This window comes from Colius striatus, chromosome 6 (assembly GCF_028858725.1).
Source record: "Colius striatus isolate bColStr4 chromosome 6, bColStr4.1.hap1, whole genome shotgun sequence".
In the NCBI taxonomy this organism is placed as follows: Eukaryota; Metazoa; Chordata; class Aves; order Coliiformes; family Coliidae; genus Colius; species Colius striatus.
The window spans coordinates 20,275,976-20,301,343 of NC_084764.1; the positions used below are offsets into that span (position 1 = coordinate 20,275,976).

General features: G+C 35.4%; 1 protein-coding gene across 2 annotated transcripts in view; it reads right to left on the reverse strand.

The window, feature by feature from the left end:
* Nucleotides 1-25,368, reverse strand: part of SLC25A21 (solute carrier family 25 member 21) — a 254,886-nt gene that overhangs the window by 89,705 nt on the left and 139,813 nt on the right. For both annotated transcript variants that reach the window (XM_061998534.1, XM_061998535.1), the window contains exon 2: nucleotides 20,680-20,728. In XM_061998534.1, the coding sequence (XP_061854518.1) occupies nucleotides 20,680-20,728 (49 nt within the window). The remainder of the gene's footprint in view (nucleotides 1-20,679; nucleotides 20,729-25,368) is intronic.

Here is a 25,368-nt window from a genome sequence, read left to right on the forward strand (position 1 = left end):
AGAGATATGTCTAGCAAAAATGTCAAGGTGTCCTGTTTTTGGCTGAGATCTTTTTTTTCCTAGTAGCTGGTACAGAGCTGTATTTCGGACTTCTGCAGGAATGTTAATAAATAACAATAAATCACAATAAATATATACATCAATTGGAATTTATTACCATTGAGTGTTCATTAAAATATTAACCTTTCCAAAGCTACTCTAAAAAGCAACTGATAGCATATGTAGCTGCATTTGCAGAAAGACTACAGAAGAAAGAAATAAAACTAATTATTTAATTATTTTCCCAAATCTATAATTAACATATTTTAAAATTACCATTTATTACATCAATTTTCTTCTTGTCATTATTTTGATTTTGCATTTCTAATATAAAATATATTGCACACATTCTCTGAGCACAATATTTCCTGCATCTCTGTCAAAGCACATGCTTTGTAATGGGAAGGAAAATACAGAATACACAGCTCTAGACATGGATGATAAGAAAACTTTCACTACTGATAGGTACTCACCTGCTCTTATGGTTCTGTAAATAATCCCAAAGCACTGGAGAAGAATCTCTATTAGTGCAAGACTTGAACATTATATGCAAGTCTAACATTTAGTTTGGTAAGGCAGATGGACTCCTTGTTGCTCTTAATCATGATAATTTTCACCATGATTTAAGAAACAGGAAAATGTTCTTGTTAGGATAAACACTGATCATCACTGATGACCATGAGGTACCACAAATTAAAACCCACACAGAGCTGCTGACATGAGCACTATGAAAGCATATCAGACTTAGCATTGAGAATCTATTATGAGAGGTGAAAGGACCTCCAATGCAGTAGCTGTATATTTCATAGATCCGTGAAAAAGTTCTGATCCTCAGATGAGACAGTGAAGATTTGAACAGATAATTATGGAAGGAGGCTCTTCTTTTGACACTTGACAAGAGATGAACAGTGATATGAAATGATGTGAAGAACAGGACTTATCTTGTTAGTAGAGAGTAGAAGTGACAGTGAAACAGGGCAGATTCAGCACTCCAAAGAGCAATGATATATTTTGAAAGAGTAAGACTCATTCAAAATACTTTTTCATACAGTTCAACTAAAATAAGAGCCAGTGAAAAGCCTCAAGAAGAATAGTAGTTTGGAATTACACTCTTGAGGGTAACAGCTCAAGTGCCAGCTCAACTTCTGGCACTTGGGCATATTACACATGTGCATATTACACATAGATGGGCAGTACAGGAATGCATCATGGGCAATGCTAAAAATAGTCTATATCTTGAGTGTGCTTGATTATGTAACTGCAGCATAGACTTACATAGAGCAATCATTTTAAGAATGGATCCATTTGACAAAGAAATGGCTTCTTATTCCTGTGTGGAGAAAAAAATATGACCTTACATCTTGTTCATTTGATTAAGAGGAGTTGTAGTTGGAGAAATGAGAATCAGGATATTAGTGGCTGCAGTACTTGCAAGAAGATCTGGTGGAGACATATTGAAGATCTTGCTTTGTTACAACAGTCTATACTTGAATCGTGTGCAACTGCTAATGAGAGTTCATATTTTTTATCTTGTCTAGAGCAGTTACTGAGGTTTGAATACAGAATTATGCCACAGAGATGCAGAGGTCAAGGCACCTGTGTAGGTCTGGGGAAGCTCAAATACAAGTATGACTTCTGATTCAGGAATTTCAACTGGTTCTCTCACTTCTTAGCTATATGCTATGATGATGAGCACATTGTCTAGTCCAGATCAGAGTTCACTGTGTTAATTTTATCTTGAAATGAAGAATTTATTATATGGCTTCATAGATATTAAAAAGTGTAATTGATGCACATATTAATTTATACTAATTTCACAGATAGCGATATATAAAAACATATTTCCACAATGGCTTTTGAGTTTTAATTTGACTCTTTGGATTAGCATCTGAGTACTCAAGAAGCTCATGACTGCTTCTGAGCCCATCATTCTTTACTTCAGTGACCATGAAAATGAGGACAAATAGATCAAACTATGGCGAGCTTCTGTTTAACTACATGACGGAAACCAGCACAGCTGGAGGCAATTCTTAGCAAATTGATCAGAATTCCTTTACTTTAACTACAGCTTAACTAAGAAATACACTTTCATAATTTTCTCCAATCAATCTTAAATGTATTTGCAAAATTAGTGAAACATTTGATCTTGAAATGTTCATCAAATCTTAAGTGTATAACTTTGAAGAACGTACATAGTTTATCTTTCTGCCAAACTAGAAAAGAATAACTGTTTATAATAAAATCTTGTTAACTAAGCAAACTTTGTAGAAGATGCATGTTCATAATTAATTTCCTATGTAACAAACCTGGTTGCTTTTTTTTTTTTTTCTTTTCAAAATTAAATATTAACTTTTCTTACCAGGTTTACATTCTGGTCTTTTGTTTAAAGATATTTTTGTATCAACTTCTGGAACTAGTAGTAATCCCACTGAAAATCCTGTATGCATGTTGATCTTCTTTGCCATTTTTTAAAGTAAGTACACTTCACCCAACAATCCAAATTTTTTTTTTGGTCTGGATGGATCTGTTTCTTTTAAGGGGCTTTTCAAATATTCTGTGAACAAGAAAATCTTGCACTCCCTTTGAACACAACAGGCACTTGGTAAATATAATGAAAATGCACTTTTAAAAAATAGAATTGATCTGGCTTTCACCCTTTCCATGATTATTTTTGCAGTTACAGACTGGTAAAATCTGAAAGTAATAGAAACATCCTATTTACTAAAATAAATGAAAATACTGAACTTATTTTTTTCCTAAATGCCCATGATGCAATCCCTCCTAAGGGACAAAAAAATAACAAGAAAAAGATGGAGTTTGAACTCAAAGCAAACATAAAAGCTTTACTTGCAAAAAAATCAATTACACACCCCAATTTGTTTTTACCAGCAGCCAAAGGAAGGCCTGGTTAGCATGTTGCAGGATCCAAACACCTTGAATCTACATGTTTTACCAAATTTTACATTACAGCTATTTCTAAGAAATAAACTAACAATTAGAGACACCTGTTAAAAGTGTCTGTGCTCTGTTCACACTTCATGTAGTATCTTAAAGTGACAGCATATTAAAATGTCAATGCAATTCTTTAGCATTACAGAAGTATTTTTAACTACAGAAAGTGCAATTAAATTCTCTGCTCCTAAGTACTTAACTTGCTTAGCATACAAAGAAAGTACTAAAATACACTGGTGTAGAACAGAAAAATACAGAAAAACAAAGATTATAATACTACAAAAATAGGAAAAAATCAGTAGGTAGATTATCCACTCTCTATCCCCAAGTTTATGTACTTATTAAGAATCTAATATATTTCTTCTATAGGTAGTCCAGGAATTTTAAATGTATGAAGTGAGTGAAGTGAGTGTTGTGAAGTGAGTGTTGCAGATAGAAGAAATATAACCAATTGAAATTATTTTTTCAAAACTTTGCCTTTGATTATCTGTCAGATACTATACAACATTCACATCAATGAAACATTCCTTGAATTTGACCCCTCCAGCACTGATGCATGCCCCTAACTCACGTCAGAAGTTTCTGAGTGGGAACTAAGACACATTATGGACTATACCTGAGAAATAGAAAAGATTAATACACTTTGTAGTTGATTTGCCTGGACCAGGTTTTTGGTAGTGGGGTGTCTATAGAGATGGCTTCTTTAAAGATCTATCAGAATCACAGATCTACCAGAAGCTTCCCTTGTAGCTGATAGGGCTAATGCCAGTCAATTTGAAGATAGATCCCGCAGTTGAGCCAGTCCTGGACATTAGTGCCTGAGGTAACACCTCTGTGAATAATGTATTTAAAAAGGGGAAGAAGTTGCTGGGCAGTTGCTAAAGTGCAGCAGCAACAGGGAGTGAGAATGTGAAAACATGTCCGCAGACATCAAGGTCAGTGGAGAAGGAGGGGGAGGAGGGTGCTTAGGCCTTGAAAGAAAGACTCCCTTGTGACCTAGGGTGAGGACCATGGTGAAGCAAGTTGTCCCCCTGCAGTCCATGGAGGCCATGGGGGAGCAGAGATCCACTCACAACCCATGGAGGACCCCATGCTGGAGTGGGTGGATGCCTGAAGGAGCCCCTGTTGGAGCAAGTTCCTGGCAGGACATGGGAGCCTGCGGGAAGAGAGGAGGCCACACCAGAGCAGGTTTGCTGTCAGGACTTGTGATCCTTTGAGGGATTCATGCAGGAGCAGTCGGTGCCTGAGGGGCTATTCTCCTGGTGGATCACCCATGTTGGGGCAGGGTGTGAGAAGCTGCCCCTGTAGGAGATCCCATGCTGGAGCAGTTCATGAGGAACTGTAGCCCATGGGAAGGACCCATGCTGGAGAAGTTCCCTGTCCTTATCTGGACTCACAAACCTCCCATTATATTTCTCTCTCCCTTGTACAGTTTGGGAAGAAGAGTGATATTATGACTTGTTGAGCACCTGGCACCCAGCCAGGGCTAAACCACCACACACTTTCAAACAGTTTCTACAGATCCATTTTTTGGAGATCACTGATACAGTGACAGTGCATTTACAGCAAAGCTAAGCACAAATTCTAGCTTGATAAAGTGGATTGCTATGGGAAAATATAATTTTGAAAAACATTTGTCAATTTAGAGGTAAATGAAAACAAATACAAAAGTTTACGTTTATCAAAACTGAATTTCTAACAAAATCTGGTTTAAGTATTCCATGGCATGAACTCAAGCCCATGCAGATAGTCAGAGTAGAGCATCTAAAATACTCCATTCCTAGTTCATGTTCAGTGGAGTACGAAAGATGCTGCACAGTCTCGTAATGATGCCCTAGTAAATGGTAAAATTAGACTGTCCTTTAAAAATACTTCATATTTTCTCATCTATTTAAAGTCATGGAAATAAACAATCCTGAGTTTAAAAAAAAAAAAGTCATGTTGTCATGACAAATTATCCACCAATATTGGGTGCATGTAAGTGCTTACTCTAAGTCACAGGACTTTGTGGAACTGATTTAATGATATGGTAATGACGAGTATATTACTTTCACCCACTTGTCCCAAGTCATTGCCCCAGGTTACCACTTTGTGGCAGAAGGAACAAAATGAACTATCCCTTAGGTATTTTTCCCCACAGCCTTAACTTTAGTGGAGATAATGTCAAACACGTTTGATGGTGTGTAAGCGGTAGTCCATGAAAAGCCACCATATTTTCACATCTTTTTCCCATCTGGTACACTTCTACTGGGGCAGTAATTTCTAGCAGAAGGATGGAGAGGACTTCTAGGGCTGTTCTTCTGGAGACTCTGGGTAATCCTAGTATGGTTCAGGAGACTTTCTCTGATAAAGGTGTGAGGCTCAGAGAATTTCAGTGCTTGTTCTGTTATTGAATAATGGAAACTGTTTTAATTTTCTATCTCTCTTTTTTCTGCTCAATAGGGATGAAAATATTTATGGTGTTCTTAGGGCTGCTTGCACAGTGTTTGGAATATGTGAAGTACAAGGAGCATTCAGCATCCATAGCAATTCTGCAGTTTTACACTAGCTTCCAAAGAAGTAGTTTCATAATTTTGAATGTATCTCCAAAAGGCATTTTCTTCTAACATGTCTCTACTTTCTGAAATATGACTTGTCAAAACCTTAGCTGATCAAATTTCTGTTTATTCTGTTTGTTATTCTCTGGATAAAAATCCTGGTCTATTTTTTCAAATAGGGAAGCTTTCAAACACCAGTATTTCAAGAAATCAGTTTGTTTAGAAGCTAACTTCTCTGCCTCTTTCCAAAGGCTATTTATTCACAGCAACTGAAATTTGGTACAACTGCATAAATTATGTTTTCCAAGAGCACCTGTGAATTGGCCTTGTGCTATACTAGTTTTATGATTTGTCACCCAAGACTGAAGTTTACATTATCCTTAAGCAATGTGATTAAGTGGGAGAAGGACTGTGGGCCAAGATTTTCAAAGCTGTTTCGTGTAGTTCCACTGTACTCAGGCTAGCCAAGAATAGTGGAACTGTTGTAGCCCCAGTACACATAACAGAACTCTGGGAGTTGTTCTAATTGATGCTGAATTCCTATTAGTCACAAGGGTCTGTCCTGGCAGCCACAAAAAGCTGGAGTATAAAAGACATTCTGACCATTGACTTCTTTCCAGAATTACCTATTCTCATGTAAGACTTTGTAGAGAACAGGTGAAGTAGAGTCATTAATCCACCTCTATACCACCTACCACCTAAGGATTTCTGTTCCATTAAGAAAATTTTCCACTGCCAAAATCTTCCTCAAGGTCCCTTGAGCTGTCAGAACAGCATAAAAAGACAAGAATAAGACTTTGCCTTTCCTCTTCAACATCTCTAAATACCTCTGTTGTATACCTTTCTACAAAGTAAGTAGGAATGGCACCATTAATGCATCTAATTGATCTCAAAATATTGTTTGGCTAATTAGGGAAGGGTTTAATATATAGTCACTTCTGTAGTAGAACTAGGGGAAGATATTTGGTACTATTAACCTTGTTCCACAGGTATTGTTTTCTCTGGGATTATGTTGTTTTGAATAGGTGAGATTTTTTTCATGTTAGTCAGAATATATGTGAGCATACATGATACACTCATCTTTCATTACTTTTCTGATGAGATGATTTGTCATATAAATCAAATAGTGGACTGAAAAGGGGAAGAGTCACTGAATTCAGCCTTTTTGTCTCAGGCAATTATGTGATATATGTCTTTATAAGTCACTTGACCCAAGAAAATGACTGAACTATAAAGACAGGAGGCTTCTTGCTTACCCAGCAACTAGTAGAAAGGTGCCCCACAACCTTGTTGAGGTACATAAAACCTAATTCCAAGTCTTGAATATATTCTGGATAATGTAGACCTAGATATTTTTGTTCTAATATTATGTATAACAAAACAAAAGACCAGATTACCATGCATCCTAATATCCAGTCCTTGCCAATGGTCAATAGGTAATCATTAAACCAGTGTACGGAAAGATGACAAGTAAATATCCTCTGTATTTTACAGGTTCCAGGATTTTGGATCTCAAGCTTCTTGTTAAGTATGTTCTAGCTTTCCAATGAATATGGGAGCAAGTATTACATACAGCATCATACTTTGTAAACCAAGGTTTAATTCCTAGCTAAGGTAGAACACTTAATATTCTCTTTTTCTCGTGCTGCTCAGCAGGACTGACTGAGAAACCCCCACCACTGCCTGGAGGGAAAAACCTCAGTTTACTTCCTTCCATATTCATCTTCCAACTACACTTACTCTTTACTGGACAGTTTGTTCTTTTCTTTTAAAATATCTTTTTGCTGTTGAATTAGTTTTTGGCCAAGTTAGAGAGCTGAATCTGCTGAATGCAGGGTGGCACGAGGGAGTATGAGGTTTCTTTTAGTAGCCATGAATTATATCTGCTGAAGCTGTAATATGAAATTTCAACCCTAATTACACGTTTCACAGAAAAGTCAACAGCTTTTTGTACTGTGCAATCATTAGTCACGGTAATAACAGCAAGCAACTTAAGCAATATTGTGCAATTTTATTAACAAGTAATTTCAGGAATCCTTTACTCATTCAAATTTGGCACAATATTTCTTTAGACACATGAATTAAGTATTGTAGAGCTAATAAATGAGTACTCTGAACAACGGGAATTAATTTACCCATGATTTAAATGACTTGCTGCCTCTGACTTAAGCTGTTCCATGATCAGTTGAACTGACACAAGAGTTCACATAAAACAAAACAGGGAGGATTCACCCTCCATTTATTGTCCCCTATTCTTACTCCTTTTCCCCTGTGTGGTCCTACTCCTTTCTCTGTGGTAGTTCTGAACCCTTCTAATAAGCTGATTCAATTTTCAAATTCATCAGAATCTGCATCAATTGGACTTCTAGAACGATATATTGTATAGGTCCATTACAGTGAGGTCTACAGCTTGTGTAAGGAAAAGTGTTGTCAACATGGGGAAGATAAATATCTTCTTTTATCAGCAATGAATTGCAGAACTGGAATTTCCTGCCTCATGAAATGGAAAACTAAATTTCAGAATATTCCTAAATGTCATATGACATCTGCCATACACTGTAACAATGCATTATCTTTATAACAATGGAATTGTAAAATGCTTCATTTCTTAAGTATGTCAATTTCTTCAGCTAATAAAAGAGTTTGGAAAGGAAAAGAAGAGAGATGAAAAGGAAAAGGATGCATTGCTATTCATTTAAAAATTCAACTTTCAATGGCTATATTAGGCAAGACTTTTAACTACTGAATATTCTTGCATTATTCCTATTCCCTCTGTGATGGAACTCATGCCTTGTGAGGAATATTTTTGTCCACACTAACTGGACCTCATATTCTAAAATAACATATAACACTAGGAAGAATGTTTTATCACATGAGACAGAAAAAATGGCAATCATACAAATAAAAGATCATAGTTAACTTAGAGACACCATAAATAAGTGCACATACATCTTTGAGTGGAATGCAGCTTTGCATTGCAACAGAGCAGCATGCAGCCACTAGAAAACAAAGACTTTTTAATAGCTTAATAGCTTTGTAACTGTTAGATATGACATAAAGGAAACAGTGGGACCACACTACACACACTAGAGAAGGGAGTTGAGTGGCAAGGAACCAGGAGCAGTACTAATTCTTTTAGTGTCAGATCATCCTTTCACCAGAGTAAATACATCATCATACTCCACTTTAATGACAGTATATATACACATGCCTTTCACACCTACCTTTAGCATACAGTTTGATGGTTACCACTTATAACCTGTCAGGGTTGACCCCTTCTTTGTCCTGCTATTGCCTGTATACACTTGTATGAGGAATCAGTTCAGGAAAACAAGCTGATCAAAAAGAAATCCAACCAGAAAGTGATTAATTGATCAGTTTTCCACTGTGTCAGCTCCCTGAACTGCCACTCTATGGCAGTCTAAGTGTCAAGGGAACAAATGTAATTACAAAAGAACTGAGTTTAAGATGTTGTGGAATCACCTTTTCAAATGAAACATGCCTTCATTCACTTTTAAGATACAAAAAAAGTAAAAAAAAATCTTTCTTTTTTGCTTTTCCTTTCCTAATTTGTATTCCAGATTAGCAATCTCAGGACTATTTAATTTGATCCTTCCAGTTTGTATCTGACTCACTCAGGGAAAAGTATTGTGAGACAGCAGAATAATCTAAAGACCTGCTGCTGTCTACAGGCACTTTTCCCAACCCAATTCCCATTTGTCTTATCGTCCTTCTTCCTTTGTATTGTCTCTGGCACTAGTCTGATCCTTGCCTTGAATTGATTCAGCTCACTAATAGGCTAAAGAAAGAAGTATCCAATGTACCTCTAGGGAGAAACCATTCTGATCTAAATTGCTGCATCTGGGCAGATGCTAGATGGATAGTATTACATGCACCACTCAAAAGTATGTCACCTTTCTCTCTGCTACTGAGCTTGACCATATCATGCACATATGCGCTCTTGCGACATTTTCTAACCACTCCACTGCAGATATATATATGGCAGCTAGTACAAGGGGATACTTGAGTACTATTTTGCCTCTGCTCCAGATTTAAGGAAATGGATAAAAAGGTATAAGGAATGGTAGTACTTTTGTAGGTATGATGAGTTAGTACTCCTATGGATCAACAATCTATTATGGGGTAAAGAAAAAACTAGGAAGATAGCACAATCCCTTCTGTGTGCTGCTCCTCTTCACCTGGTGCTGCTGAGCTCTGCCCCTGCTCAACTTGGGTTGTAAAAGCATATCTAACCCACTGCCTTCTCACCAGGGAGTCATCAACTTACTACAACATTGCAGCAGCTAAAAACTGGCAAATATTTCCTTAGGGTTATTTTTTTTTCTCCTTTGAGAAAGAAACAAATATTATTTTGGAGATGGTATTTTACTTGTATCCCAGTCAACACAAAGACTCGTTTCTCAAAACCCCCTCCAGACCTAGAATACACACTGATGCATCTGCTTGTAAAAACATACAAAAGCCCAGTTCATAACGATATTATCTCTCTTTTTATTTATTTATAGATTTACTTGGCACTTACTGGATTAATGCAGTTATTTTAGGGACATACTTAAACACAATATCAATGGCCAATTTCTCTAAGAGAATTATTGGCATTGCTACAGTTATATTGTGTTTCCAACATTTGCAACTTTACTCTCTTGTATCCCTGGCTTCTAAAAGCTAGCTGAAATACAAGTAAGAAAAAAAGGAATGTTAAGAGGTAGAAAATGTCTTTTCTGTTTAGTGTAAATGAAGATGTTACATAGTGATTTTCCATAAACTGTCTCTCACTCTTTTTACTATATGGCCAAATATTAATAAAAGTAGACACAGTTGTTTTTTATAACAAAGTAGTTCCTTGCTTCTTTTATTTTAAACATGTTCCATCCATGATTAGAAATCAGACATGAGAGAGGTCTAATGCAAAATTTTTCTCCATGGAGAAATCAGGCATGACCATAGTCTACCCCTGAATTGGATCTTAATGTTTTAGAACATTGACAAATCATTAACATCTGTTAATAACTCACCCAGTTGCTTTGTTACATTGTTTTAATAATTCTTAGGTACACCATTGATGTTTCCATCTCATAGCATATGCAACTTTTCCCAGTTGTTTAATTCTTATTTAAAATATTACTTTTAAATGCATATACTTTGAAAACTATCCCATTTCTTTGTCTCCAGACTACTTTTGTAACTGTGCTAACATCTGTTCGTTTCCACTCCCCAATTCCCACCTTAAAGACTTATTTTCTTGTAAAAAGAATCCCACGTACTTTCTCACCTTCTAGCCCTCCACTTCCTGCTTTTTGCTCTTGCTCTCAATCCATTCCATCCCTCATGATTTCACTTGACTCATATTTTAAATACAGGTGTGATACAGAGAAAAGATTATTTAAAGACCTTCTATGATTATCTCAAACTAATTTAGGCCTGAGATAAAGAAAATTAGGGCATGTCAGGCATCTACTGGATGTAAAGGGAATTAACAAAGGAAAAGGGGAACAAAGTAGAGTAAAGGGGGTATAGGCAGTTGCCAGGGAAGAAAACACATAATGAAAATATTGGAACATTAGAAGATGCTTCCTGGCTGTGAGAAAGCAGTAGGCTACACAGGAGCTTCCAAAGGGAATTAGAGGGAGCTTTTCACCAAGCAGACTTCAAAACAGGCTGGACAAAAGCTGTAGTTTGGGGCCAAGCAGCTAACAGAGGCAAGAAAGAGAGGGAAAAGGTTACTGAACTCAGCACAGTGATGGGGAATTCTGAGAGTTGGTACCGCAGTGGCAGGAAGCAGCACATGATGGACACAGGCTGTAACACCTCATTTGGGAACTCGTTGTGATTTTAAGTGCTGATTCTAAATTGTCTCCAGTACAGCTGTGGATAAAATGTCAGCAATCCTGGTACCATTCCACATTGCCATGAACTAGCAGATGAATAGGTGAATAGATGTCCCATGTCTGAAAGAAATAAATCAGATTGAGAAATGGTGTACAGGATGGCTCACATTCCATTGAGTGCTAAAGATTCTTAAGATGATTTCTTTCTCTCTATTAGAGTATGAGGGGTACTGAGATAAATTACATAACTCAAAAAAAGTACATTACCATAAGTTACAGCAATTACTTTTTTTTTTTTCTTTGTTGATAGCAATACAATGGCTTATCCTGAGCTTGGGGGAATCTAAACAAATAAAAAATCAAACACATCTAATACAAACCATAACGCACACTATAATACTATGGAGTATTTTATGTACAAATATGGCTGTATTTTGTCCAGATCTACCAGCTGACCTACATATTCAAAATATTTCAAACTGAATTTCATTTTTGTCATGAAGATTTTGTCATGGTTTCTGACCTAGTTAAATGTCTCGATCTGCAGAAATCCTGAGATGCTACAAAGACAATCCAAGTCTTTCTAAATCATGTCTTACTTCTTTAGTAGGTTCTAACTAGAGATGCAGTTAATAGTAAAATGATCACATTTAAGGGGCCATTTAGTCCTTTCTTCCTTTCTCCATCAGATAGTGCAAGAAAAAAAGAATTATTCTGCCATATTTTTTATCCATGGCATAGTCCTTCCTCATAATTATAGTTTTGGAGATCTTTTTGGCACATTTACCTATTCTTTCTAGAGAAGGGTTATTTGTAGCCTCATATTATGAAAGGCAATATTTTTATAAAATTAAGATAAAAACAAAAGAAAGGGGGGGAAAAAAAAAATCACAGCTTTCTTGGGTTTAAACTGTGAATGCACAATGTGCAGCCCATGAAATCACAAAACACAGTCCACATCACCTTCTTGCAACTGCATCATGTGGACACAGCTAATTGACTGTAGGTTTTTCCAGTGTTAGAGAACTTGAACATGAAGAAACTTTACTTTCTTTATCAAAGAAGATGCTGTATGAGTACAACCAAATATGTCTGTATACATATTACGATTTCTGCCCATGTAGTTATCAGGAAAAGTTTGTGTGAACTTTCTAAGTACTAGAAAACCAAACACAGAATGAATATTGTGCTATGGCATTAGAATGAAAGCAAAAAGTGAATTAGAGGGACCAGAAATTAACTATTTAAAATTGTTGTCCAAATGCATAAAATTACTGAGAGAACAAATTCATGTTTATCTTTTGTCAATGTTCACAGTCAAAGGGATCATTACTAGTAGGACAAGTAATATTCAATGTGTTTTTTTATCATGACTTTCACTTATTCCTCAGATCATTTGCACAAGGAGTCATCAGTAAGGGTTCTGCTAGACAGAGCTGTGCTTGAGGTATGTAAAAGGACATATGGAAAGACACACTAAAACATGTATCAAACAAAATGATATATTACATTTTGAAGAGGACTAAGGCCACTCCAAGTCAGCTTTGATCGAGCTTCCTTCCAGAAATCAAAACACATCCTCTGCATCTACTGGACTGAGAAGAAAACATGCAAGAATACCATCACACATTCCCTCTTGTCAATTCTGGTTGTTGCTCAGGCACTCTCTCCTTTGCTCTCTGTGGGAGACTGTCCACTTGCATCCTCTCCTGAAAAGTTCATCTCCTCATCTACTACTGCCTCTCTTCTCAGTTCTCTTATGATGGTCTCAATACTTGCTTTCTACACACAGACCCATTTATCTTCCTTCTAGTGTAAAGGATTAGACATCTGTATCCTTGTGGTGTGTAGATAGCTAATTAGACATCTGGAGTTTTAATTTATTACATTTTAATCACTTAACAGCTTCAGAATCACAGAATTACACAGAATCACAGAATCTCAAGGGCTGGAAGGAACCTCAAAAGATCGTCTAGTCCAACCCCCCTGCCAAAGCATGACCACTGGAACTTATCTAGGTGGGTTTTGAATGTCTCCAGAGAAGGAGACTCAACAATCCATCTAGGCAGCCCGTTGTAGTGCTTCTAAGATTCTTTAAAAGAGAAATAGAGATTATTGCTCTACCTTGAGCACACTGACATTGCTTATTTAGAGAGTGTTAGAAATTCCAGACTGTTACAGTTCATGAGTGAATCAAGAAACTGAGGTTAGTTTTGGTATGGCCAGTGAAATAGCACAGACAAAATGTAACCCAAAGCACAGTGTCATTATGCCCTGCTGTCAAATGGAAGTTATTATTTTACGATATTTCAGTTGTTTAAAAAAGCACCTACTATTTATTAAAAAACCTCAGAGTAAATGGCAGAATATTTAATAAAAATCAAGGAAAAGCTTGAGAAAAGAGATCTCTGGCAGCCTGATTTGATGATGCACAAATTCAGTTTCTATCCAAAAAGGCATAGGATTATTTTAAAATCAAGAAATAATATATGTTACAGTTTTCACAAAAATATACGCTGATTTGGAATGATATTATTAAGAAGTTCTGCTGTTTGATCACAAATAACACAGTATCACATGAGGAGATGATGAAGCTGCATTTATATAGTTCCTTTTATCCTATAAGATCATGACACTCTTTATAAAATATACATATGGTATGCCTCTGAATAAAAAAATGCATATAAGAACAGTAATCACTTTGACCAGCAAAGCAAATGAGAGCATCTGTTTAACAGTGCACATCAATATTGTTCTTCGGTTCAGGGAAGGATTTACATTGGAATAGTATACCAAGCAGGAGTTATTAGCCTGTGTGACTTTATTAATTCCTAACAGATTGTATGTAGAAGGAAAACAAATGCCAAATTAGAGAGTCCTGGACCACATCTACATCCAAATTATTGTAAACTTGAGATAAGTTCTTATTATACAAAACTTGGATCTCTAAAAAAATATTCAAAGCATTTCAATGCTGAAATTCAAATGCCAAAACCAAAGTACAAGCTACAATGTGCACACAAATTCTATGAACAACTGTGCCAAAAACCACTGATAAATCAAGTAAAACCAATACCAGAGAAAAGTCTTGACATTTGGCTGAAATAAGGACATTAAGTTGAGTTGGTCAGAGATTATTTTTACTAGTTTTTTTTCCTCAAACTGAAAAAAAAAATTCTCAGGAAACAATCCGTTTCTATACATTTTTACACAGTTAATTTAGGCGACAATGGATGTTGATCTCTATGTTTTAAAACCAAAACCTCTGTTTTCCTAGTTCAAAATTACTTAGTTGAAAAGAAAAAAAAAATGGAAATGAAAACTTCTGAAATACAAAATAAATTTGATGAAGAGTTTCGTTAGTAAAAACTCTTTTTTTTTTTTACCTAACAGTCTTCTGAGAGTTCAACTGTTCATACCAATACAAAATTATTTGGTGTCCTGACAGTTTTCCCAGGACAGGAAGACTATTTTCTGCTTAAAACTGTTATGCATTTAACTAGAGCAGTTTTCAACAAGTGACATGAACTTAATATGGCCTGATGTGAACCAAATGAGCTATGGTCATTTGGAAATGGTAATGTTGTATAAGGACAATGAACTCTTCCTTAAACCAATGTTTTTTAGAAATAGGCTCCACTACTGCACATTCAAACAAAAAAGACCAGAAATCAAAGAGGAATTAATGGTATAAAGGAAGTAGCTCTTGCAAAACAACAGATGGAATGAGATCGGAAACATATGTAGTATGCTGAAATTTTTAATAAGACCGAAATGACAGAGTTGGAACAAAGGAAGAAAATGGATAAACACACACACAAATCAGCAGAACAGTTGCTAACTAGAAATGGGTCTGCAATGCAGAACCCAAATCTGGACTTAGATCATAAATTATTTTCTCAATCTGGGGCTTTAGGACAATGATGTTGGTCTAGATTTTTGCAGAAAGAGTGGCAAACCATAAAACCTCTGTTATGACTAGATGAAAACTTTCTCCAGAGTTTCTAAGGTAAATTAGTGTTCTCATTTTTAAAAATGGTGATATTTTGGATCACACATGAGATGAAAAGTTGGTCCACAACTTTTAAATTCTCATCTAATGCTAAACTGTGTAAAAAGGCGTTAGCATAGAATCAACATGGAATGCATCTTCCCCAGATTCTACCAAAGGTGAGAAATAGCTTTTGAAAGAAAATCAGGAAGGTGAAATTGAAGTAAATGCTTTTGAAAGAATGCTCCCTGGGTCTCTCTTAGGCATTGCTTTCCAAATTGCACACCCATCCCTGAGCAACCTGGTGCAGTGAAAGGTGTCCCAGTCCATGCTAGGGGGGTTGGAATTAGATCTTGAAGGTCTCTTCCAACCCAAACCATTCTATGATTCCATGATCTAAATGTGAGTTGTGTTATAAAGACAGAATTAAGTGTGAAAATGGAAGATACCATTTAAATAAACAGAAAAAAAAAAAAAATAATGTGGAACTGTCATTGTTTGAATTAACCAGATTTGTATTAGAACACTGTCTGTTGAATATACATTGTTAAGACACAAGTTATGGTGATTCTGATAAAATAATAAACTAGACTTTTTCCAAGTTCTTTAGATGGTAGTTGGCTTATGATAACATTTACCACTCTTTGAATACTTTGTCTGGAAGTAAAAGTACCTTAATCCTCAAGTGGCACTAATCTATCTCCACCAAAGATAAAACAGATCTAGAGTACAATTTTGTATTAGTCTGACATGAGAGAAATCATCTTTCTGTCAAATATTTGTCTCAAAACATATGGTGATGTCAAATTACTGCCAAAATGAAAGAGGTAAGTAAATGATTCATCTAATCCACTTAATATTTTTCCTGCTCACAGGACTTTCAGACACAAATCTTTCCAGATATGTTATGTATTTGAAAATTTTTGGTGATGTTATTTTTTCTGTATTATCTGAAAGCACTTAATTATACGTTTTTTCATATGTATTTTCTATGAATGTCTGTCCCGTAGACAACTGTCAAAAAAAGTTACAAAGTATGGTTTCCATTTCCTAACTACACAATACCAAGTCACATCTAAAATTACTATTTCTGCTTTAATATGTTTCACAAAGACTGAAAGGGGATCTCATTAATATTTATAAGTGTATAAATGGTGGATGTCAGGAGGTTGGGGCATCCCTTTTTTCTGTAGTAGCTAGCAACAGGACAAGGGGTAATAGGATGAAGCTGGAACACAAAAAGTTCCATTTAAACATAAGAAATAACTATTTTACTGTGAGGACAACGGAGTCCTGGCATAGGCTGCCCAAGGAGAATGAGGAGTCTCCTTCCTTGAAGGTCTTCAAAATCCACCTGGACGTGTTCCTGTACAACCTGATCTAGGTGGACCTGCTTCTGCAGGGTGGTTGGACTAGATGATCTCTAAAAGTTCCTTCCAACCCCTAACATTCTATGGTTCTATGATTCTACGAATTTGTATGAATAATTGCACAGTCAACTTTGAAATTAGTTTTCAAGAACAGAGGAGCCATTAAAATTCAGCCGTGTAAATACTGGAGATATCAATGAGAAAGAGAAAGTACATGTAAATGTAATCAACTCTTAAACCTGGAGAAATATTAGCCAAAATTTTATTTGTAGTTCTAATTTTGAAAAAAAAATATTTCTAGTTCTATTTTGAGGTGGTGTAACACATATAGTTTGGAAGTTATCAAGTTATTTGCTCCTGCAAATGTCAGTTTTATGCCAATAACCCAGCAGCAGGATAATTTGAAAAAATGAACTTTTTTTTTTCCCCCTGAAAATTCAAGCTTTTCAAGGCTATAAGACTACATCAAAACATAACCTGGAGCCATCAGACAGGACATGGTAACTCCAGTTATCAGTCAGACTTGCTTGCCTGATCCTTCAAACATTAACTTTCCCTTGACTTCAGATATTTCCTTGTAGTTCTCTCCCTTTCACTTAACAGCCACACCTGTGAGTTGTTGCACGAGTATTAATTTTCCAACAATCAAGTTCTGAATTTTGTATGATTGCTTAAGCCAAAATATGTACCAGTAGGACATAAAGGATAAACTCTAGCTGGAAAAAAACATCTCATTACTTTAAATTTAAATATACATGATAATGTCCTATGTACCATGACCTCTCATACTCTTTTGTCATCTGTGGATGAAAATTCTCACAGATGAAAGTGATATTACAGATTGCAATACAAGACCTCAACAAGGGTCCAAAATAAGCAAAAGCAATTCTTCACCCATACAAAAAAACCTTTTCTCCTTGATTTCCAGCAAGGAAAGAACATCTACATTTCTTCATTAAAAAGTAGACCTTCTATGTCTTGACTGTATCTGCACCAGAAAACTTTCTAGTCTCCCTGCTTATAAATACTTTGCATTTAGGAGGATGAGAGCAGAAATTCAGTACTTTATTTAATCTACATATGGCTAAATTCATCATAAAGCTAACTGATAAATAAAAAAGCTAATAAGCCTCTGTTACACTAAGACATTAAAAGTTTGGCACAATTTTTAAATTTTCTCTCATAAGAAACTATACTGATATATCTTTAAATTGAGAAAAGAATTTTATTTCAAAGAAATTTGAAATTTGATTTCAAAGAGGCTCATAGAACTAAAATAATACATAATAGCTATCTCCATCTAGCTAGCTCACTCATGAATTTCTTGAAGTAATGATCTTTGTTGTTCTAATAGATAATAAAATTATTTTGAAATGTACATTAACAAAAACTTCTCCCTTAGGCAATTGGCTTGTCTATAGTTTATAAACATGTATTTATATACATTTATTGTTCCTCCTTTGATGTGAGAAGATAAACAAATCTAGCATTATTACTGTAGAATAATTAAAAATTGCAAACTACAAAAAAGATATTGCAAAATGTCATAAAAGAGCCAAACCATTTTCCAGGGTTTCAAAAAAATCTCTGATAGGAACTTCATTTTCTCCATTTTTTAAAATTAAACACACACACACACACACACACACACACACTCTCAATGAAGCAAAGATGATAAGATGCTAAGTTACCATTCCACTTGAAGTGGCCTTTGGCATATTCCCTAAACTTCAGAATGCTTAGATCAGTAAGATTCCAGTAATTCAAAAAGGCCATGAGACTCTTTCCACGAAACAAATTATAGAAAAAAGGCAATAAACAAAAAACATCATAAAAATTAAGCAACAAATGGTGCTTTTATACATCCTTTCACCTAACCATAAGGAAAAAAAAAAACCAAGCAAACCATCAAAACTGTAATAGTTGGAAGTGATTAAGAAATGACATTATCAATAACATTTGGGAACGAGGAAGTGCACCGCAGTACTTTGAGTCAATGCAACAAAGGAATAAAGTAAATGAAAATGCATCAGAAAACATTCTAAATTCAAAGTTCAGAATTAGAAATGTTTCATTTGAACTTCTCCAAGGCCATCAAAGAATTAATCTGCTATAGTAAATCTGGACCATTGCAAAATGAAAGGAAGTGGCATGATGTTAGGAACATAGATGAAACGGAATGATGGATGAGATCAAAGGATACTCTATTCTTGGTTTTGTCATTGACTTTCAAAATATAAGTATTTTCAAGTATTAACATATGCTAAAATCAGTTACTAGAAAATCTGTGTAATATCTCTGAATACATCTGCATCAACAAACACAAAAAAAGTATCACTTCTGCAGAGTTACAGCTAACTCAGTAGAAAAGTTGAGTTAAATTCACTTGAAGTTTCTTCAAACAAAGAAATTTGTTTAATGGCTTTTTTACTTGATTCAATCCCTTAATTTCACCATCATCCATAATCTGATTTATCATGCACACCTACTGTTCTAGTTTTTCCTGCTTTCTGCTTTGATTTCACTTTATGGACTCAGATTTCACATTTAAATAGTTCCTATTTTTTTGTTTTTTAAATATTCTTACCGCATTGCAAACATCCCTGTACACTTTTTGATGCTTTCAATTTTGGATCTCAGACCTAATTAGCATTTTCACGATAAAAAGTATGACAAAAACACTAAAATCTGCAAAAGAAATGAGGAAACCCATCCTTGTATTCTGAAAGTCCACAGTATGCAAGGTTTCTGTTGGTAAGCTGAAAGCACATCTGTTGATTGTCACTTTGTAAGAACAGATGTGCAAATATTCCTTCTTATGATATCTGATATGTGGCATGTCCTAAATTATGAATAATTCTAAGGATATGTATTAAGTTCTTTCAACCAAAACTGGAGGCACAAGGATATGTGGGATAACAACCTCAAAGGCAAAGACATGAGAAATAAATCATTTATGCTGCATTTATACCTCAGAAGAGCATGACTCCTGGTTTAGTACAAAGGGGAAAACAGGAAGAGGTAAAACCAAGAATTTGAGAGCTATAGGTGAGTTATAGCACAACCTGCCAAAATGAAGTCACTAAAGCACATCCCACGATGACCACATGACAGCAGAGTAAGACAGACTTTTTTCTTTTAAATTTGATCTTGCATTGCTTTATTTGTAACCTGTTGTTTCCTGTTGTAACTTGTTGAGTCTTTAATTTCAATCTTTTTATGTAAATCTTGTTTTAATATCAAGGTCTCAGTACTACTTGGAGGGGCAGAGACGACCCTTAAAACTACCAGGTGTATTGCCTTTATATTAATAAAAAGCATGGAAAAGCAAAAAGATATTAAAGAAACTAGAAACACAATCATTCTTTTTCTGACTCAATAATCAACATTAAAATTTCCTCATCTGTCCAGATTTTCCACATCACTTAATTATTTATACTTATGTAAGCATAAATACTAAGAAAAGAAAATAGGGTCAGGTAAAAAGATAAAAACTGATAAAACCATCAAGTTACTTAGCTTATACAGATAACATGGAACATCTCATTTTGTTATTTTTATTGGGTTTCAAAAATCTGTGAAAATTATTTTGGAGACAATGTGGTATTTCCCAATTACATCTCAAAGCATTACTGCAGATGATACATACAGTAAGTGAATTTAACTATAGCCCTCTTCATGCTGTAGGATTTTGTTACAATACTAAAACTACATGTCATAAACGAGATTTAACACCTTTAGATGACCTCTAATCAGAAATGTGTATACTATTCAAATTCCATCTGTCAAATGCTGTAGGTATAGGTAAGTAAATATAAATGCCATTAAAGGCACAAATTATCTTACTTGGAGAAGTCCTAGCTTTTTAAGTTTTTTTTTTTGACAGCTCCTACTTTGGATCTCTTCCAGTATCAACAAAGCCTGTTCAAGTAGAATCTTACCTTGTTTTCACTACATCAAGGGGATGCATCAGGCAAATTTCTACAAGACCTATAAAAAGAAAAAGCACGTAATAAACATTTGTACAAATAGTAGTTTGATTTTCATTGACTCCAATAATGTTTGAAAAGTAAAAATGTATCATTGATGATATAGTACTCATATACTTCATACTTTAAACATACTGTTCTGTGGTATATTTGAACCATCATGAATTTTAAACAGTAAACAATGCTAGTTGCTTATTATTTTGAAGAAAGTGAGGACTTAAGCAATGTGATCAATTTAATCACATTTTTTGCTCAGTTTTCTGACTTAAGCACAGTGGGAACATTTGACTGGCATCATAAATAAATACATTAAATATTGCTGAAAGTAGTGAAGAGAGGGAGTTCAGGCTACCGCTGCTTCCTTGTTGTAAAAGACTAATCCCTAAGGACATCGCTATTATGCAAGACAGCACTGGAAGTTCAGACAAACTAAGACAAATGAAAGATGACAGATGTTTCCTGAACTTTCTGAGTGGCAGCCTTACTGGTCTTTCATCCTGTTCTGCTCTGTGCTGATGCGTAGTCCTGGCTTCTCCCCCTCCTCTTCCACAACTCAACATAAACACTTAAATTCACCTGCTGAGGACTTTCCATGTCCAAGGAAGGTGTGAATAGCAAGGGGGAAATGTTGGGAAAGAAGAGATTTGGAAGATCCCAAATGCACCTGCCATCACAAGCTTCAAAGCTGAATCCATTACTTTTTTCCACCCGTCTGACACCTCATGAAAAGTTAGATGTTCATGACCCATGTGTTGTTCATGCTCTTCAGCATACGTTGCCCAGGAAGAACTTTTGGATGTTCTCTATGTTTGCTTGAATTTTCTAGGGTTGCCAACTCCTCTGCCCATTTCATCTAACACCCTCATTTCAACAGCAATAAAAAGGTGTACTTATCAGGGTCACAGTAAAAGTGTATTTTTGAGATCTGTCAATGTGCAGAGATTTTAAAAACAACTGCACAAATCTTAAAGGATTTTTAAATGCCAATAAAATATGTATCCATATGTCCAGGATACTAGATCAATATGTTTTCGGACTTTCTGTGCCCTAGTTTGTTAAGTACCCACATCTCCTGTTATCCAGAGTAATACATTTTATGCTACAACATGCAAAAACAGTCTGTGAAGATTATACTTAGTACAATGTTTGAAAGCATCTATTTAATCTATTTATTATTATAGCAAAAGTAATTACAAACCTTTTGTAATACAGAAAGTATCTTTTGGTGATTCCCAGGTAAACTTCTAAAAATCTTGATTCAGATTCATTTAAATTCTTATTCAAATTAAAATGTCTGCAAATTCCTTTATACATATCTTACAGTCCCATTGAAATCAAGCACGTGTATTATGTTTCACTAGATGCTCTCATTGTCCATATATTACCGCTTAGAGGTCCAGATGCTGTTCTCTTATTTAATGGCACGAAATATGGTTCAGCTCAGGTGTCACTAAAACTAACAGTCTCTAATACCTAAGAAAATTTATCACATGCTAGGCTACTCAACTACTTTCTCTTTCTAAGCAAGGCAAAGAAATTAACACAAAGTGAAAATCCCATTTTGAAATGTTCCACCCAAAAACTATTGAACTAACAGAATTTGCATTTGGCCCTATTCTTTGGCAGACTTGATGGAGAAACACTCTTGGTGTGCTTCATGCAGGAACCAGGCTCTGCCTGAGTAGCATACACCGTGGAACCTGAGAAACCCAGAAACTTGAGTCCTTTTTCATTACTGAATATAAATCTAAGGAAGGCTTAAAGTTTCAAATTTCAATTATTTTAGAGCTAATAAGTTTACTGTTTCAAGTAGAACAGGAAAACTGTGGGGTGTTTAAAGTTTATATAAGAAAGGATTACATTCCAAAACACTTTTTATTTTAACTTCATCCAAACTTTCTGAGTAATTCAGCTACTTATCTAAGTCAGCCTTTTACACTGAACCAAAGCAATAACAGAAGGAAGATTCTCGTTATAGTCAAAGTTAGCCAATAATAGCAATAGAGTTCTTAGTTCAGCCTATAATATTTAAAAAGAACTATTTTTTTCTGCTTGATATACTTTACATATCAAATACATGTATTATTGGAAATTGTTAGATATTTCTCTTAAGGAAGAAGAACCTATTTATATAACAACAAAGGACTGCAAAGTTTTTGTTCACATACACAGGCAATTTTTGGAGTTAGTAACAGAAGGGCATAAACTCTAATGCTAAAATTCTCTACTAAATGTATTTGAACAGGAGTTTACATGAAAGTCTGTGAAGATGATAAAATGTTTAAACTGATAAGAGTTCTAATGTAACATACACATTTTTCTACTTTTCTGTCATTCCGCTCCATGAAACATTATTTTGTTTTTCAGTTCTGGATAAAAGGAAGACAACATAGGCTGTATCAATCAAAGAATATTAATATTAGTAGTAAGGGGAGTCACAAAAATAATGCAATATATTGTTTGTTACATTTTTTCTAGAAAGCAAAAGTTGTTATCGTAATTTCTGAACAGGGATATTTATTGCCATAATTATTGCCAAGGAATGATTTCTATTTTATAAAATAAGGCCAAATCACATGTCACATAAGGGAACACAGACTATATATTTTCTACCCCGATTCTCTCCCAAAACCTATAAACCACTCTAACAGCTGCCAACAGGTGCTTTGCAAGTTGAGCTGCGGTTGAATGTTTCAGTGCTGGCAGGGGGCACAGTCTATGAGTTTTTTCCTTTCCAACCACCCTTGTTTCTTTCCAGCTACTCTCCTTTTCCAACTTCTCCAACACCTCCCTCTGCTCCCTGCCTACCCCCTCCCCTCCTTCTCTCGCCCATTTTTGATCTTTTATTCCATCTCGTTTTGGCAGATAGAGCCTACAGTAGGGGAGCAAGCATTTGGCCAGGGGTTGTTCACCCTATTCTATTTTCATAGCATTAATGTCCATTTTGGGAGAAAACTGTACAGAATTTGGCTCTATTTTCTTGGTCCTCATAGGATAATTTTTAATTCAGGCATTTTTCCAGCAACTGAATCAGATGAATTCCACAGTCCTTGGCAAGAGCTCTGTTTTGATAGCTTCAGGATTCTATTGGTTATCTGCCTCTCTGTCTTTCCTTTGTCTCATTATTTAATTATGCACTAGGTTTTAAATGGTATATAGTTACTTGATTTCACCAGACAGAACTCTTCAAAAGATGCTAGGATTATGACACAGCTCTCTGAAGAGCACCAAAGGAGAGCATACTATGAAAGACACTAATGGAACAGCCACAAATACAAGCTACATTTTTCCATCTACTATAGTAGTCATGCAAATCATTACAACATCCTACTTGATAGCCTGCCCAGAAAGTGCGGTGGCCCCACTAAATTACAAGCACTCTGAGATGTGTTCAATAAAACAAAATATATTGCTCTTACTTTAGCTAATATTCATCTGCTTTATGACAAATTCAATTAGCACTGTGAAAATCTAATTTGCTGAACAGTTATATCAGGGTGCAATATATTTTAACTTGTCACATTGTAAAGACTACTGTTTACAAACTTTATTTTCATGATAAAGTAGTTAACATAGCTACAGATAGATTGTCAAAAAACATATTCTAATTGTCCCAATGGGTCTATTTGGTGACGTCACATGCAAGTTAACCCAGCATGATTTATGATGGCCTAATTATGTTTAAAACAATTCAGATCCAACTAGCTGAACAAGAAGGAAATACAGGAAAGAACGATTACAATTACAGTCCAACATTTGTTGTCTTCTGGGTGGGAAAATATTCCTTGTGAAAACTGGATACTAACCATAAACCAAGACATAATAAAAATCTGTATGTTGAAGGAATAACCGACTGTCATCACTGACATCCTGTGAGCATACACAAGTGCAATATCAACAACCAAGAAGGGAGTCCAGAATTCTATTATACAAAACATTTTGCTCAGTAACTGAGCCCATGGAGGGAATAAAATGAGAGAAAACACTGACCCCTATGCTGACCTTCCTCAGTAGAGCATTTTCCCTTTCTCAAGTAATATCTTCTGGTTTTAAATTGATTCCCATTGTGGATTACACTACATTTCTGTCTTCAAGATTCAAACTGGTCAATTTCAAACTGATGATCTTCATATATACCTCTTCAATGCAAACATTTTGGTGACTGGTGGGTATTTTGTGTTCCTTTGCTCTTTGTTCCTCTATTCCATCACACATAAAAATCTTGTCTTAATAACATGACCTAAGAACAGTACGATTGTTTAAAATGTGCTCTAATTACCCATCTGGCAAAAAGTGAAAGTTTAAGATTTCAGCAGCACAGGATTATAGCCTTCCTCATCTCCCCAAGCATTTCCATATTCTCTGTTCACTGAATAGAGAGAATAATAACGTTAGCTAAGAGTACTTGCTCAATAGCATAGATAAAAATAGAACCATTATGGCTTTGGTCCTCCTTAGGAGACAAATTTTTCAACTCTCAGAGTCATGAACTGAGAAGTGTGAAGTGTCTGTGATACACCCGGATTTGTCTTTCACGAAACCTGAGTAGCTCACTCTCTATGTGTTTTCTGCAAAATACACCCTGAACACAGATTCCAACACAGATTCAGGAGATGTAGAGCATGATCCATGTGTTAGTTC